This window comes from Chroicocephalus ridibundus, chromosome 4 (assembly GCF_963924245.1).
Source record: "Chroicocephalus ridibundus chromosome 4, bChrRid1.1, whole genome shotgun sequence".
NCBI lineage: Eukaryota > Metazoa > Chordata > Aves > Charadriiformes > Laridae > Chroicocephalus > Chroicocephalus ridibundus.
This window is the reverse complement of record NC_086287.1, coordinates 88,265,730-88,281,623: the sequence shown is the minus strand read 5'-3', so window position 1 is coordinate 88,281,623 and position 15,894 is coordinate 88,265,730. Positions and strand designations below refer to the sequence as shown.

Sequence of the window (15,894 nt, the reverse complement as noted above, 5' to 3'; positions counted from 1 at the left end):
ACTGTTGTCTTTTTCCTAGGAACTGTTTTTGACAAATGTGTTTACTTCCTCTGTGGGGCCAGTTAAGAGGCTTGGTGTTCAGGGAGAACTATAAATCCTCAAGTTTTGGATATAGCCCTGCCTAATGTTCCTGTGCGCAACCTAAGAAGGGTTGGTCTACATGAAACTAATATTAGTATGTTAAACAGCTGGTGAGAAAACCACACACAGTAGTTAGCAGTTCATTGTCAAAGTGGCAATTACCAATTGGGATTCTGCAGAGGCCTGTTCTGAGTGTGCTTGCTCTAAGTTGTAAATGGAACAGAAAATATACTCATTAAACTTGAGGATAACAGCAAAATGGAAGTGCCGGAAAAACACAGTAGTGGATCATTACAATTTGTTTTGAAATAACGAGGATGTAATTCAACAAGGACAAAGGCAAAGTGCTACATTCGGTAGGAGTAATCCACTGTTCAAATACAGAATGCAATAAATACAAATATAGGAACAAATATATACAAATATAGGAACACTGGCAGCTTTTTCTGAAAAAGGAGGAGGCAACTTTAGTGGAAGAAGTGTAATATGAGCCAATATTACCATGCTACTTCACAAACAGCAATTGCAATGGAATATATAAAAAGGAGCTGTGAAGTAATCCTGTCCTATTCAATCCAAATATATGGGTAACTAGAATACTATGACCAGGTTTAATTATCACATATTTGATGGGGAGAAAAATGGGGGAGGAAGGTTCACTGAAGATTCTGGAAAGCAACACAAATGACAAGATGTACAGAAAATGTGTCTGACAAAAAAAAAAACCCTGAAGGAATCTGATCATTAAGTCTCAAGATACCTTGGGAAGACACAGCAATGTGGTTTTCAGGAGTGCAGAAAGTAACTAAGGAAACGAGGTATTCAGCATTCTGCTATGTACAGGACAAGAAGTGTGTGTTCCTTGATACAACTCATATCTGTTAAGTTAGACAAAGTTTGTAAAGCATGGCTAAAGGACTACAGTGGATTGTCCAGGAAAGCTTAAGAAAAAATTAAGATATTTATCAGAATATCATGTATCTGATTCCTTCTTTAGGTGGTCATATAGTCATACCTCCCTCTTCCCTCCACAAGCCCAACCAAAAGAAAACAAGATTGTGAAAGCACTCACCATGTTTTATATTTTATTATGCATTTCCTAAGTGCTTAAAGATACCACACAAGACTACGCATTATGTTATCCATATGTAAGATACCACACAGTAAAAGACAGATCCCCAAAAGTTTTCATATTCTAATTCAAACAGACAAAAATTAGATAAAATAGTATTATCTCATTGTACAGAAGGCAAACCACAGAAAGCATCTTAGATCATACAAAATAAAGGCAGAAACTGAAACAGATCTTCCGAATCTGTATATTTAAAAATACCATACGCTTTTTGCAACTGTAAAACAAATTAGAAGTTATAGGAATCTAGTTAGGGCTTGTCAACCTAAAAAGATTACAGAAAAATAAATTTTAATAGCTTCACAATTCAGAAGAAATTCAAGTGTGACAGTCAATCAAATAGGTAAAAGGGGAATAAACAAAATCCTTTTTTCTACTTCAATATAAATTAATTGCTAGACCAGTTTGTCATAAATTACTCTTCTTTCTTTCATATAAGGATGCATATAAGTTCATGAAGTTATTCTCAGCAGATGAAATTAAGTTGTCAAGATCATAACCAACTTCAAATGTAGGCCTCTTTCCAAAAACTATAAGAGCAAGAAATACAGCAAAGTGTGCAGTTAGTCCCCATATCTTGAATGACGTTTTACGTTCCTGGTCATCATATATAAAGCAGTGCATCCAACTTAAGTAACCAGATGAGGTTTTATAAGGCAACCTCTTATAATTTAAGGGCTTGATAAAGTATTCCAATGGCACGAGAAAAACATCGCTCACTTCATCTGGATTAGGAGTGGCTTGGAATGTATCCTCTATAAATCCTACAACTGGCGTAACCAAGTGATTCATCTAAAAGGAAAAAAAAATACAAGAAAAACCAAAAAAAACAAACCCAAACACTAAGTTTGTACCACGTGAACGAATGTTCTTTATTTAAAATTTTATTTCAAAATTTAATTTGTTGCTGCTTGTGTCCATTTTCTTAAGAAGAGTCTGGTATCACCTTCTCTATAACCATGCCAGAGGCACCTGAAGAGAGCAACTAGATCTAGCTAGCTTTCTGTTCTTCGGGCTGAGCAAAACCACTTCTCTCAGCCTCTCCTCATAACCCATGTGCTCCAGCCCCCCCCTTACTATTTTCATGTCTGTCTGTCAGGCTCTTGCCAGTTCACCACTGTCTTTCTGGTACTCCAGTGTGCCCATAACTAGATATGGCACACAAAAAGCATTCTCACAAATGCCAAACACAGAGCAAGAATCTCTTCCCTTCACTCTGCTGGCAACACAGGCTGTGCAATTTAAGCAGCAGTGGTTATTTACAGTTACAGGTTTGAAAAGGTTATTATCAACCTTACAGAAGAAAATAACCCAAGGTTATTTTCTAATGATAAGCTGATTTACTCAGTTTATTGCTTACTTTATCAATTCCAGGCACAAGCCTACAGATGACCTCCACTTTCTCTGGCTGGAGCCCCACTTCTTCTTTAGCTTCTCGGAGAGCAGTATCAATTTCATCTTTATCAGTTGGTTCACTTTTACCTCCTGGAAAACACACTTCCCCTGGTGATCTTCTCAGCTAGAATTTAAAGTACTGTTAAATATAACAAGTTCTACATTTCCTCTTGTATCCACAGACACTTGTTCATTTTGCAGAATAACTTTATCTTTCCAGTCAAAGAAGCTGGAAATGGTGGTTAAGGGGTTTCTGCAGATCAGAAGAAATGTAGCTTATAAAGAGCTACACAAGAAAAAGACGGGCCTATACCCAACTAATCCATAAACCCTCACTGTCAGAAATACACATATCACTTATATTGTGTAATTCATATTGTACATTCTACTTCATTACTTCAAAATTTCATCATCTTGCTTGCGTAAGAGACTGACAGATGAATCTAGACAGACAACTTGAATAGTAAAATACTCTGGGTAAGGGCAAGAACTTCTAAAATACACATTCAAATAATGTACGTTTAAGTACATTATCGTAGTAGGCTTGTGCATCAAAGATCAGGAAAAAGTTTGTTTAGAATCAGTTTATCAGCTAATTATTAGGGTCTTAATATTTCTAAGACAGACCCAAAAAGCCTTGCATTTTTAGCAACTGAAAAACAGACAAGTAAATAACCTCTGTATACAGGCAGTTGTTTGGGATTGGGGGGGGGCTGGAAAACAAGAATTGCAAAAGAAAACAGAATGCTGGCAGAAGAGTTCTGGGGGACTTCGGTTGTTGCCTTTCCTTTCATATATGAAAGGGAGAGAATAGTAAGTGTAAAAGCCACATTAATAAAAGCTGCACTGCATTGCCAGTTTTCTTATTGAATTCATAGTAAACAACCAAAATTTCCTTTTCTGATCTGAAAACCATCTTTTACTGTCACAGGTTTCTGGGTATCCGGCATTTTTGTGGCATGTAAATTTGTGAATCATCGGTGTATAAAAGTATCTGCTTGTAACCGTGGCCATGCCACCCGGACGAAGGTTTGGGAAGCAGGCCCTGGAACACGTGGATGGGACTTGTGCTAACACACGGCCACGATTTATCTCCCCTCAGCCTGCCCCGCCGAGGGATCCCTGGCGTCCCCCCGGGGCGGGCCGGGCCGGGCCGGGCACCCACCTGCATGGCCCGGACGGTGAGCAGCAGGTGCAGCCTGCCCTCCCGCACCAGCAGTGGCAACAGGACGGAAGCTTTGGCCAGCGGCAGGCGGGAGAACTTGTCTCCGACATCGAACGCCCTCAAGCGCGGCCGCAATTTCTCTTTCACGCTCTTTCTAGAAGCAAACAGAGAGGAGCGCTGTGACACCCACCCCGCGGCCGCACAGCGGCCCCCCGCAAGCAGCGGGGGAGGTGTTTTAACACAGAGATGACCCGATCGGGTGCCGGCAGCCGCTGACACACCGCCCCGTGTCAGCAGAGGAAGGGCCAGGGACGACCGGTACCTTTCCAGCTCGTCCTCCTGCTCCGCAGCCGCCATCTTTGGCGCCTACCCACTCACCCACCCAGCTACTCAAGAGCGGACTCTCACCTCCCTCCCGACTGACGGCCGGTTCCTCCAATCAACACGCGAGATCGCGGGCTACGCCTTCTGATTGGCGGCGGGCAGGCCACGCGAGGGGGGGGGGGGGGGGCTGCGCGTGGCGCCTGCGCGTGGCGTTCCCGCCCTCAGACCGGCGCTGAGGGGCCGGGCCGATCTGGGCCGGTCGGCCTCCCAGCCCGGGGGCAGCGAGGGGTTGTAGCCAGGTTTCCCAGGAGGTGGTGGTAGCCGCTAGCGGTTTTCTTTCCAGCTGTGAAAAGCAGACGCCTGCCTGGCGATTTGGTACGGCGCCCTGCCGAGCGGCCTCCGGGGCCCGCCCTCAGAGGGGCGAGGGCGGCGGCTCCAGTGCGAGCGGCTCTTGTTGCTGTAGGTAGGGGGCCCGTTTGTACAGGCACTAGCATTCCTCCTCTCATCCGCTTCTCGGGGGCTCTGTAGAGCAGCATTGCAGCCGTGCCACAGCCTGGTCACCTGCGGCCCAGGGCTCTTGAGAGCTAAAGGGCATCAACGGACCCTCTTGAACACCGACGCCGAGCTCAGTACTCTTTAATTCACAATGGGGGGAAAAAAGCCCAAGGTCTTGGAGCTTAGTTTAATCATTTAGTACAGGTAGGAAGCAGTGAGGTGCCACTCAAGCTTCATGCTGTTTCTGGGCAGTAAAATTTAGCTTCCAGTTCTCATTTGGGCCATACAAGTAGCAGAAGTAATTTCCTGCTATGATGGTTTTTCATCCAGTTTTAACAGCTAGTAATCAGTGTTACCTGTAGTTAAAGTGACCCCACAATGGTACAATCAGCACGCGATTCCTCAAAAAACCAAGATACCATCCCTCAGGTTACATGGAATGTATAAGAACTAATCTCGGTATAGTTACCTTAATATTTACTTTTTTTTCATTGCATTAAGCTAAAGAACTGAATGTCTTTTCCATGTGGTATGTGCTTTGTACAGTTTACTTAACCTCAAGTCCTTGAAAGCTTATTCAGCCTATTTGTTACTTAAAGTACACGTATATATATTTACACACAGAAGCTCACATGTAAAAGTGCAGTTTATATATGTTATGTATAATGTGTTACTTCATATAGTAAATCAAAACACAAGCATAATTACGTACACATGTCTGTGTCCTGGCTGTGTCCCTGGTGATTGCAGCAGAATATAATATCAATTTTATGGCCAGTGTTCTGTTCACGTTTCACTGAAACTTGGACAGAACTTGTTCACCTTTAAGCTATTTTACATAATCATTCTAGGAAAAATTATATAGAATACTAGCTTTAGAAAATGTTGTAGTTTCTGTGAAAAGAGCACAATTAGTAGATTACTGCTTATTATTTATCCGCACAGCTGTACATGCCACTGAACTATTGTTCCAGAAAACTGGTGCGATCAGATCCTATATTTCTCTTTGGCTTTCTCTTTCAGAATGCAGATGTGCTAAAAATGAAATAAAAAAATACAACTTTAGTCCATCTTTCCCTTCAGAGAAAATGCAAGAGTGATTTTCAGTCATATTCCTAGCATTGTAAGGAAGGCACACCAGAATAGTAATCTTTGTGAGTTTGGTTGCAAGTTTACTACTTGCAGTAAAGTTGAGATGTTAAGATTGCTTCCAAGCTCATCTGTAATTTATACTTTTGTATATTCTGAAGAGGTCGGGTTTGTTCAATGGCTGTATCCTTCTTTATATTGCTTTGCAATAGCATAGATCCAGTATGTGTCTTCAACAGAACTGGTTTGTCTTTTTAATAAGACTTTCAAGTGAAAAACTTTTCCACTTAACCAGATTTAAGAAAGTACTTTTGAAAACTTAGGAGGGAAAAAAAGATCTCTTTCTATCAATTATACTCTTTCCAAGTCTACTAGTCAGTGCAGCCTAAAGAGACTGTAAAGGAACAAAGGAAAAGAAGATCTTAATGGACATGTTATAGAGTGTGGGAAAAACCTTGACATACAGGCCACACACAGCCATCTTAAAGAACTGTCTAGAAAGCAGCAACACAGGATTTCACCAAGACAGACAAATGTCAAATAAAAACCAAATTACAAGTTACTTTCTTTTCAGATGGGGCCAGCAAATTGTATGCTGCCAACCATCCTGGAGGATTCAGAATATCGTACAGCATGGCTGGGCCATGAGACTTGTGGAGTAGATTCATAAAAAGGTAAGGCGTAAACAAGTTTTCTGCATTTACATTGAATTAACAGCTTGGCATATTAATAATGAAAGTGGCCTTCCATTAATACTGGAATAATGGCCCTTTTAATGGAAGTTTCTAGTCAAATTTGAAGTTTTATTAATTGTTGAGGAGCTCCTAGTATAAGCTAATTTTATTGCTGGTTACCTGTGGTAACAGTCATATATGTAACAATTGAGGCACAGATGTATGTACTTACATTTAAATCTCTGAAGTATTCATTATAATCAAGAGCATATCCAACCACAAATTTATCTGGAACTTCAAAGCCTATATCTGTAACAAAATACAAGTCTTTTTATTCTTGGATGGTGTAAATAGCTTTTAAGTACACAGTTTGTATTCAACACATGCTTCAGCTATGTAAGGGTAATACCTAACAAATACATTGTCTTGCTTTCAAAGTACTTAGCATGCTTCTTTAAGAATCAGAGCTGTAAATCGATGACAAAGGTTAGAATCTATACCATCCCTATCAGTAATACAATCAAAGTGTTAAGAGAATGTATTTTAAGAACAAAATAATTATTTAAAACCTACTTATGAGGTAGTTGTGAGAGAGGGAGACAAGGAGTGAGATTTTACTTGTGTAAAAGTAGATGCACTGCATTTCCAGTGTGAAAACAAGGCAAGTTTAATGCAGAGTCAAAACAAATGCCTTTTAGGGTCAAAGCCAAACAATACAATGTTAAGGTTTGATTCTGTTATCTGGTAACAAGTAACCAAACCTGCACTCAGACCAACCAGGGGGAAAAAAAAGGTGGTGGTTGTGAGGTTTCAGCAGTTGTCAGTTTACAAGTTTTTATGTAGTTTCTCCCCATTTTTCTTGGCCTTCCTGAAACTTATATGCCAGTTTTCAGACTTACTGCATGAAGTGAAATTATGAAATCGTGTTCAGTACATTCAGGAAAACACAATACTTACAGTCTGGTCTGTAACCTGGACTTCGATGTGTCCTTTTAACGAGCAGACTGTAAGGCAGAGCAGAGAAGGTTGTGTTTTTAAAAACATATCTTGCTTTAAGCTGTATACTTCACTTCTCACACCCCTTCCCATAAGCTTCTACAATCATGCAGTTAAACAATGACATTATTGTAACAGAAAGAAGTAGTGTTCAGCCTTATAATTGAGGAAGAAGTGAAGGCTGTAATCTAGGATCATTCTGAAGGCCCAAATGACTCTATTGTTTTACACTTACTTCTCTTCAATTCTATATCCCAAATCACTGTCTTTTCATGTAGAAAAGTATCAGCAAACTAGAATAGCACAGACAGGTAAGAAGAGGACAAGCTGTGCAGTGTCACCATGATTTCTTCCACAAAGTCATATCCATTCCTGTTTTTCCTGTGCACTTCTGAAGAAACTGAGAACCTCCTGAACAGGAGGTTCATACGAGGAGCATAACTGATACATAAAACAAAAAGTGTTTTTTCAAAGCATCGTGTTTACTTGACAGAGACAGGGATATTCCAAAAAAATTCCTTTTAGAGATCATCTAAAAGCAGATCAAGAAGTCATCTTGCAAGGGCTGACAAACTCTTAGATTCTAGAAATCTGTATGACCTGAAAACCTGTATTATTGAGGATATTAAGAAAAATTCCGAGTGTTGTCCTTATAGTATTGGGGCAACTGAGAAGGTGTCGGTAAACCTACGGAAAAAGCTAAATTTCCTTCAAACCTATGGAGGTAAGAATCAGGGAATCCATCAGAGTTTATGGATTACACAAAAAGATCCAGGAAACCTTTTCTATTCATTTTAACAATGAAGGTGGTAGGGCATATGTACATTTGCCAGTTTAATTAATACATATTTTTTCACCAGCTGGATAAGGATTGCTTCCTGCTTTTCCTTCTTGCCCCAGACTTCAAACCAAACAAAAAACAAATACCCACCAGCATACAGTGACCAGCATCACCTAAATGATTTTGCTTTATCTTCTCGTTACAATACATTAGTAAGTGGCTGTATCACTATACCTCACAACTTTTACCATCTTTGGATCGTTGTCTTTTAGTTTCGAAAGTAGCGCTTTCATTGTTCTACCAGTCTCAATAACGTCCTGAAAGAGATAAATAAATTATCCTCTGAGTCTGAAAGAAAAAACAGTTTGTCAGTGAACTAATTTAAAGCATAAAACCCAGTCAGCAATCGTGGGAGCCCAGTGACATAATTAATAGCTGGTTTTGTATGCAATAGGTATTAATTTGCAAAATGGGGAGAAAATAAGTCCATGTCGTTCCCTCCCCCCACACTCCAATCTTTACTTACCTCTACAACTAACACATTCTGGAAAAGATCATGTAGGGAGAGAAAGAAAAGAAAATATTTACATGGCAACATTCACTGAATTATAAACTGGAAAAGTTTGCGCTCCAAATTTCAGTTACAAGTTGATTTTCAAAGGAGCTTGTCACTTAACTACTTAGATTATTTTAGTGCTTTGTGAAGTCTTTCTGTAAGTATTTATGGAAACATAAAATATTGTGAGAAAGCAACCTATGTCATGTTTTATATGTTATTCTATGTATAGCAATAGCATTCTAGAACCATACTGTGTGAGTCAGTTTAAGATGGTTCATTTCTGGGGGCAGTGGGATAAAAATGTGGAATAGGATCGGTACTGATTGCGTTAAGTTTCCATTGAGATCAGTGGGAATTACTCACTGTTTCAAAGCATGGCATTTTAAACCAGTGTTAAGTGGCTGTAAAATCAAAAATCTTAATATTCAAAATGTAGTATCAAAGTCTTAATAAAGATGGACTTCCTGGAAGATACAGGTAAGAACTGTTCTTTCCCCTTGAAAAGCTGAAAATGCTATTTCATACCTTCCCATTTAGTGTAGACAGTTCCTCGCCAACAATACTGATTTTTTCTGTAGGTGAACCATTCTAGAAGGAGAAAGAAGAGAGGGAAGTCACATAAAACATGCTCAAAAGTGTTATCTTGTATGTGTATGAATGGTGGGCTGCTCTTGCTTTTTGCCTATCAACTTGCAACTTTACACAGCACTCCTTCAGTAAAACAGCTTTTAAGCAGCTGAGAGCAAGAGCAGAGAGTGAAGTATCTGTGTAGACAGATGTTTGCACAGAACAAGAGTACATCCATATTCATGGAACAGACACCTTTGCTTCCAGCTATTTTTGTTACCACACATTTGTTTTAGAATTCCATGAAAAATTTATAGGATGTTGTAAACTGTTGTATTTAGCATGGGGTAAATTTTGGTTAGTGCACAGAGCTCTAACCTTCAAGCAGGGGAGAAGATAAAACAGAAAAAAAAATAGCCTAAGTTGTTGCTTTGCAGTAGTTAGCTCAGGCCAGCTACGGTTGGTTCAGGCATGAAAACGTGTCTCACCAATATTATCTATAGGAATGAAAAATAATGCAGAGAGAGACAATAAGCAAGTGTCTGATGCTAAGCTCCTCTCCATACTCCCTCCCACCAAAGGGTGCCATGGTAAAGACAGAGTAGAACTTGTATGGAAGCTTTGGGCTGGAGAGGAGGATGTTGGACACCTCACCGTGGCTTTGTCATGTTAAGTGTTTTGCTATATGTTCATTCCAGTGAATATACAATATCCATCTGATCTTTGGGGTGGATCAGTAAATCAGTTGCTTTTCAATATGTAGTCAATTGAGTTGCTTTCACAGAATCACAGAATGGTAGGGGTTGGAAGGGACCTCTGGAGATCATCTAGTCCAACCCTCTTTGAAGAGGTTATATGCATAAACTCAATTTTGGTGGGGTTTTCATGTAAACTACCAGTATTCAATTTCAACCTATGGAGACAGTCAATTTTCCAAAGAAAACAAAATTACTTACGCAGTAGCTTTTTATTCTAACAAAATCCACAGTAATAGGCACAGATTTATCACCATTTTGGTTTAGTGCTTTTATATGGTCCAGCAAATCAGCAAAGAATTTATAGCCTCCTTTAAGCACACAAAGTGCAACAATGTGGTGGCTTCCTATATCTTGCATGATATCTCTAGCCAAACGTTCTGTCCTGGAAGGAAAAAAAAAAAAACACAACAAATCCTGTAAAGTATTTTGTAAATCATATTTGTTTGTCCATATATTAAGCAATGCCGAGGTTAATCTGTTAGGCCTTTGTAACCAGAAAATTGTGACCACAGGAAGACGTAGGAAAGTTAGTTACAAGATGATGCCTACTCCTCTGGACATAGAATCATAGAATGGTTTGAATTGGAAGGGACCTTAAAGATCATCTAGTTCCAACCCCCCTGCCTTAGGCAGGGACACCTCCCACCAGACCAGGTTGCTCAAAGCCTCATCCAGCCTGGCCTTAAACACCTTCAGGGATAGGGCATCCACAGGTTCCCTGGGCAACCTGCTCCAGTGTCTCACCACCCTCAGAGTAAAGAATTTCTTCCTAATATCTAATCTAAATATACCCTCTTTCAGTTCAAAACATACTTTTGATTTAATCCATATCTCTAAACAATGCAGGATAGGAAAGCTTACAGATATTTGAGATAACATGGAAACTTAATTGAGGTTGTAGAGGAATCCTCTCCGTAAAACTCCTCTTGTATTAAAGTCCAGAACACAAGTGTTATAGCTGCAGCGTTTCCACGTTTCTCATGGGCTATGCAGGGTAGGGCCTCAGGCTTTCTATTTGGAGGGAAATGGATCGTTGGCATCACTATCACTAGTCTTTGTTGTTTACCCTGGTACCTGTCCAGGATGAGTCCATGAGGAATGAAGACTGTTTCTAAATCTTCTTCATAATGCTTAGGAATGCAAAATAGATTTTTGTTGTAGCCACTTTCTTCATCTCTTATCTGCAAGTGAAAGGGAAATAGCTCCAAGAGTAAAGACAGAGCCATACAGGAAAAAAAACTTCCAGTCTCCGATAATGCGGAGAAAGACTCCTTTCCCCACCCCAACACCCCCAAAATGTGTCAAAATGAAAATATGAGAGTTTTTGAACTTTCTGATAGAACATTTCACGATCTGTCCGACTATTTAGGAGCTACTGTGCTTGTCTGAGATGTGAATGGGTAGAGAACTACTTTGCCTCAGTAATTACAGGAGAAATTCTCAACCACCATCGACTCATAAAAAACACCCAAAACAACAACAAAACCCCTTCTTGTATTCTCCATTTCCTCTTCTGCAGAGCACAGTAGCTTGCTCGTGTGGTAGACAAGTAAAAATTAAAATTTCAGGCAAGTAGATTGGGATTACAGCTTGATCTCCAGTAAGCAGGTGACTTTGGGATGATGCATGCCCTTAACCATCATTTTCCATTGTGCAAAAGAGAAAACTCTGTCTCCTAAGTGTGAATTCACAACTGAACTTTTGACAGAGGTAAGTGCCTGTCTCAGAGGACAGGGGAGATGACTTACCCCAAAGGAGAAGCTTTGAGAAGGTAGTGGGAAGAGGAGAAACTGCAGAGGGTGCCCACGGGTGGGAACCAGAGACCTGCTGTGCTGCAGTTCAGCCCTGCTAGCAGATTGCTCCTCTGGTTGGGGATGGGGTGGGAGAGGCCATAGCTACTTCCCACAGATCAGGGCCTTAACCCTTTTGCCATCAGTCTTTAGAATTACAATTCTTTTTTCAACGTGCTGGCTCCAGGCTGTTGCACTCAGAGGTGTCTGGATGTCTAGTTACATATTCTCCATTTGGGCTTCTCTTATGACTAGCCTTTTGGTCCCAAGCAGATCTGTGTCTTTGGATTCTACCACCCTTCAAGACCATAATGGATGCTTTGGTCTTGGTTCATTTATGAAATGGTGGTACAAGAGCGGGCAAGAAAAAATGTAATGAGGTAGAAACAATTGTGAATAAGAGGGCTAATATGCAAGTATTAGAAATAAGTTTAGAAAAACCTCAAATTGAAAGTGAGATTTTGTCACATCTAATATTGTCCTGTTATTGTTAAATATACAGAACTAATTGAAAGAAAAATTCGAAGCTGGCTCAAAGCTTCATTAGTGGACAATAGGTGAACTCCACACCGGTTGCATTCAGCAGAACTCAATACAGTGGCTTGCTAACAGGCAGCACAGAGCTATGAATTAGGCAGGAATATCATAAAGTACTGCTAACAAACAAGTTAACACCTGCACCTCTTTAGACAGATGAATTGTTTTTAATTCTCCTTTTTTGGCATAGGAGAGATGCTTAGGAAGAAAGGAAAAAATGGACTGTAGGGAACAGAAGTAGGTTATTACTTGCAAAACTCAAAGCAGCCACAAAAATGAGATAACCGATCACTGCAGTTTATTTTAAATTGGTCACAAATAGCCTGCTTCCTTTAAAGATACAACTAGAGAGACAGGTGTTAACAAGAATTTCAAAAAACAGATAATTACAGTACAAGCCAATGCATGTAGAATCTCATCCTGGCTGAACTAACCGTATTCTGCAAAATCTCAATTCTGCAAAATTACTAGGCCTTGATGTTCCAAGTTAGACTTACAGAATAGCCTTGCAGTTGAACACTGTTTAGAGTGTCATCAGTACTATTTTGCCTGGTTTAGTTACTGTTTTCTTCGTGGCTGAAGTCAGCAAAGCGAAAGCTTAGGTGAAGGATTGCTTTTAAATTAAGTTTCTTTCGTGCTTTATTAATCTTGGAAGAGATACTGGCAGTTACGCTGGTATCAGCTGTAGATGAGGCTAGACAGTAGCATCTATGAGCAGGCTTTTATGTAGTGCAGAACTGCTTATTGCTGTTTGAGTTATTATATTAGCCCAGTTGGCCAGTTTGAAATGGGCTAATTTATGCCTGTGTGAGGTTGCTAGTGGTGACAGACAGAATACACATACAGGATATGGGAGTCTGTCAACAAGAAGCAGTGAGGATAGGACATAATTAGAAGCACTGGTCAAAGTTACAAGCCTGTTTATTTGAGAGTACTGGAACATACAAGCATCATTTTCATTTGGAGTACAGAAAAAGCACCTTTAAGGATAGTCACTGACATGATAAACAGTTTAAAAAGTGCTGTAGGGTGGGTTGTTTATTTTGTTGTTGGGCTTTGGGTTGTTCGGGGTTTTTTTGCAAGATCACCATCTCTATTGTACTCTGCATAGCTGCAGCTTAAATACAGTTACTACACTACATGCAATTTGAGCAGGTTTTTTTTTACCCAATCATGATACTTATTGCCATATTTAATGGACTTCAGCCTTACAGTTTGCTTTTGCAGTTATAATTTGAGCTTTCATCTGCACAGCAAGTTAAAGTTCATACCTGTTGCCAATGAATTTAGCTTCCTGCTGCATTTGATGAGAAGCATCACAACTGGATCAGCTCAAGTGAAGGATGAGCTTTGTCCGTGTTAATGTAACTATTGAATAAAGCTAATCTTGAAGCATACAGGTGTGCATAGTGATTACTGCTTATTGCTACTCACACAGTGCAGTTTAGTACCTTTTATTTGGTTAACAACTATGCTTATTGAGACTATTTTGTGCAAACAATATCTGCTTCATTAATATCTTGTTTGTTGCTATGTGTGAAGCATTTTTTAAGGTCTGCTGAAAGGTTCATGAACAGAACCTTCATGATTGCATCAGTTGGAGCACAACATCACCATAGCAACATGCTGCATATACCTTACAGGCTCATAAAAGCATTTTTATTGTGGCACATGCTAAATAATACAGCAACGTCTCATTATAATAAAGCAATCTACTAAACTATCACACAAAGTCATTAAATTTTTAAATCATGAGCTTATAACTTGAGGAATTAGTTGTTTAATTTAGATTCGGTCTCATCTGTTGTTCATTTACTGATGTAGGTTTCTGAGGCTAAGGGGGAAAACCAAAATGAACTACAACAATTTTGTACAATAAAGAGATTCATAAATAAGTATTGTTTCATCAGCACAGAATGAAAGAATATGAATATATTAAAGTCAAATAAATAATGTTGTAAGTTTGTAAAAAAAAGAAGAGTCTATTAAGATGCCTCTGTTCTGAAAGCCAGTATTTCTCCTGAGTAAATGTAAGAAACAAGGCCTTTCATTAGTCAGTATTTCTAATGTTCTACTATTTTTGCTGAAGCTAACCTCTTCCCCCATGCCTAAGGCTCCCTTCAATCAAATAACCAAATATGAGTACATTATGCTTTCTTACCTGCAGTCCATGAGCCATAATCTTACTTTGAACTATGCTATCGGAGTATGAGTTGGTATTATTAGTGCAGTTTGTCTTGCTCTATTTTCATCTTGCAGTCAGATCACGACCTGCTTCTAAAAGGTCAAAATTGCCATCCTTCCTACAGGAAGGATTACTTCCGTCTACTAATGCACTGACATCACAATCCCAGGTTCTTACTTGATCAGATTAACCAGAAATAAAATAGGCACGAGCCCTGCTGCAACCAGTCAGAGAAAAAGATATGGGGAATGAGGGAGATGCAAAAAAGAAGCTCATGAATCAAAAGTGTGAAGGACTAGGTAGGTAGGGTAGTGGTTTTTTAATTGGAAACACAAATCAGATATTTGCATGTAGCAGGTGGTATAGGTGTAGTAGGTATTATATGCCAGTTTCTTACACAATATTTGCACATCCATTGTTGTGATAAAGTCCACATCTTTTCAAAATCCTTGTGCTAGCTTGCTGTCAAAAAATCAGTGTGTGAATAAACAAAGCCGCATTTTTGAAGATAACTTGAAGGAGAGGTCTGCAGCTGTTGAGACACGGTGAACCCTGTCTGACATTCTTCCAGGTCGTCCTTTCATAAAATGAGGGGGTGATAGTTCCACTAACATTTAAAATCAAATTGTGCTGACATTCACTGTAATCGGATTATTTTAGTGTACCAAACTGCAATATTATCTGGGATTAACATGAAGTCTTAGATTTCTGAAAATTAATCCTACTAACGAAATAAGCTATAGCCATCTTGCATACAACACGCTACAGAATGTTGTTACCAGACTGTGTACATTTTATTAATTCAACTAGTTTAGTATTTTCTTCGGGAGAAGGCAGATTAATGAAAGAAGATTTTTCACATTTTTTGTAGTCTTACAGATGCTCTTCAGATCATGGCTGATAACACTTGGGATAATGCAGAAATGTTCTTTCAAGCGAATTAATGGGTATATCCACAACTTTCAGGGGTATGTTAAATAGTAGTACTATTTGGGAACTGTTAATGCCTTGAGGCTACTTGGTCCCTATTTTATGCAGTTAGCAATACCTTCCTTCTATTAATTCCCTGTCATATTCCTAACCTTACATATGTGAGCTCCCTATCTTGTGAAAAGCCTTGCTTTTCTAATTCCTAGTGTAAAGCACTCCTTTCTAGCTGGCAGTAACTTGTGTTCAAAACCTGGAGTATTTTCTCAACAAAATCCTCCTTTGAAAGCAAGCATTAACAAAAACCATACATGTAAACAGTGGTGGCTATTGCTTGAGCAGAGATACTCTCCTTCCTTATTCTCAGCTGCCAAAAGGGAGGTGAACAGCAGCACTGCTGAGGAACTCATGCAAACATACATTGCTTTTATAAGTGCTT

General features: G+C 39.5%; 2 protein-coding genes across 2 annotated transcripts; both read right to left on the bottom strand.

Moving 5' to 3' along the window:
* Window positions 1-1,165: 1,165 nt before the first annotated feature.
* Window positions 1,166-4,205, bottom strand: NUDT7 (nudix hydrolase 7). The gene is made up of 4 exons (XM_063334657.1): window positions 4,096-4,205; window positions 3,774-3,927; window positions 2,574-2,732; window positions 1,166-2,005 (listed from the first exon to the last, which is right to left on the bottom strand). The coding sequence occupies exons 1-4, from the start codon at window positions 4,128-4,130 to the stop codon at window positions 1,622-1,624; spliced, it is 732 nt and encodes a 243-aa protein (XP_063190727.1). The 5' UTR covers window positions 4,131-4,205; the 3' UTR covers window positions 1,166-1,621.
* A 1,368-nt stretch (window positions 4,206-5,573) lies between these two features.
* LOC134515554 (hypoxanthine-guanine phosphoribosyltransferase-like) lies at window positions 5,574-14,522 on the bottom strand. Its single transcript, XM_063334658.1, has 9 exons — window positions 14,505-14,522; window positions 11,091-11,197; window positions 10,215-10,398; window positions 9,217-9,279; window positions 8,659-8,676; window positions 8,367-8,449; window positions 7,313-7,359; window positions 6,588-6,664; window positions 5,574-5,627 (listed from the first exon to the last, which is right to left on the bottom strand). The coding sequence occupies exons 1-9, from the start codon at window positions 14,520-14,522 to the stop codon at window positions 5,580-5,582; spliced, it is 645 nt and encodes a 214-aa protein (XP_063190728.1). The 3' UTR covers window positions 5,574-5,579.
* Window positions 14,523-15,894: the final 1,372 nt, after the last annotated feature.

Coding starts and splice junctions, on each gene's coding strand:
- NUDT7 (XM_063334657.1), bottom strand. CDS start 4,130: ATGGCGGCTGCGGAGCAGGAGGACGAGCTGGAAAG. Junction 3,928..4,095: donor CAGGAGGACGAGCTGGAAAG/GTACCGGTCGTC, acceptor GTTTGCTTCTAG/AAAGAGCGTGAAAGAGAAAT. Junction 2,733..3,773: donor TCACCGTCCGGGCCATGCAG/GTGGGTGCCCGG, acceptor TTTAAATTCTAG/CTGAGAAGATCACCAGGGGA.
- LOC134515554 (XM_063334658.1), bottom strand. Junction 6,665..7,312: donor TCCAGGTTACAGACCAGACT/GTAAGTATTGTG, acceptor ATTTTGTTACAG/ATATAGGCTTTGAAGTTCCA. Junction 5,628..6,587: donor AATACTTCAGAGATTTAAAT/GTAAGTACATAC, acceptor TTTCATTTTTAG/CACATCTGCATTCTGAAAGA.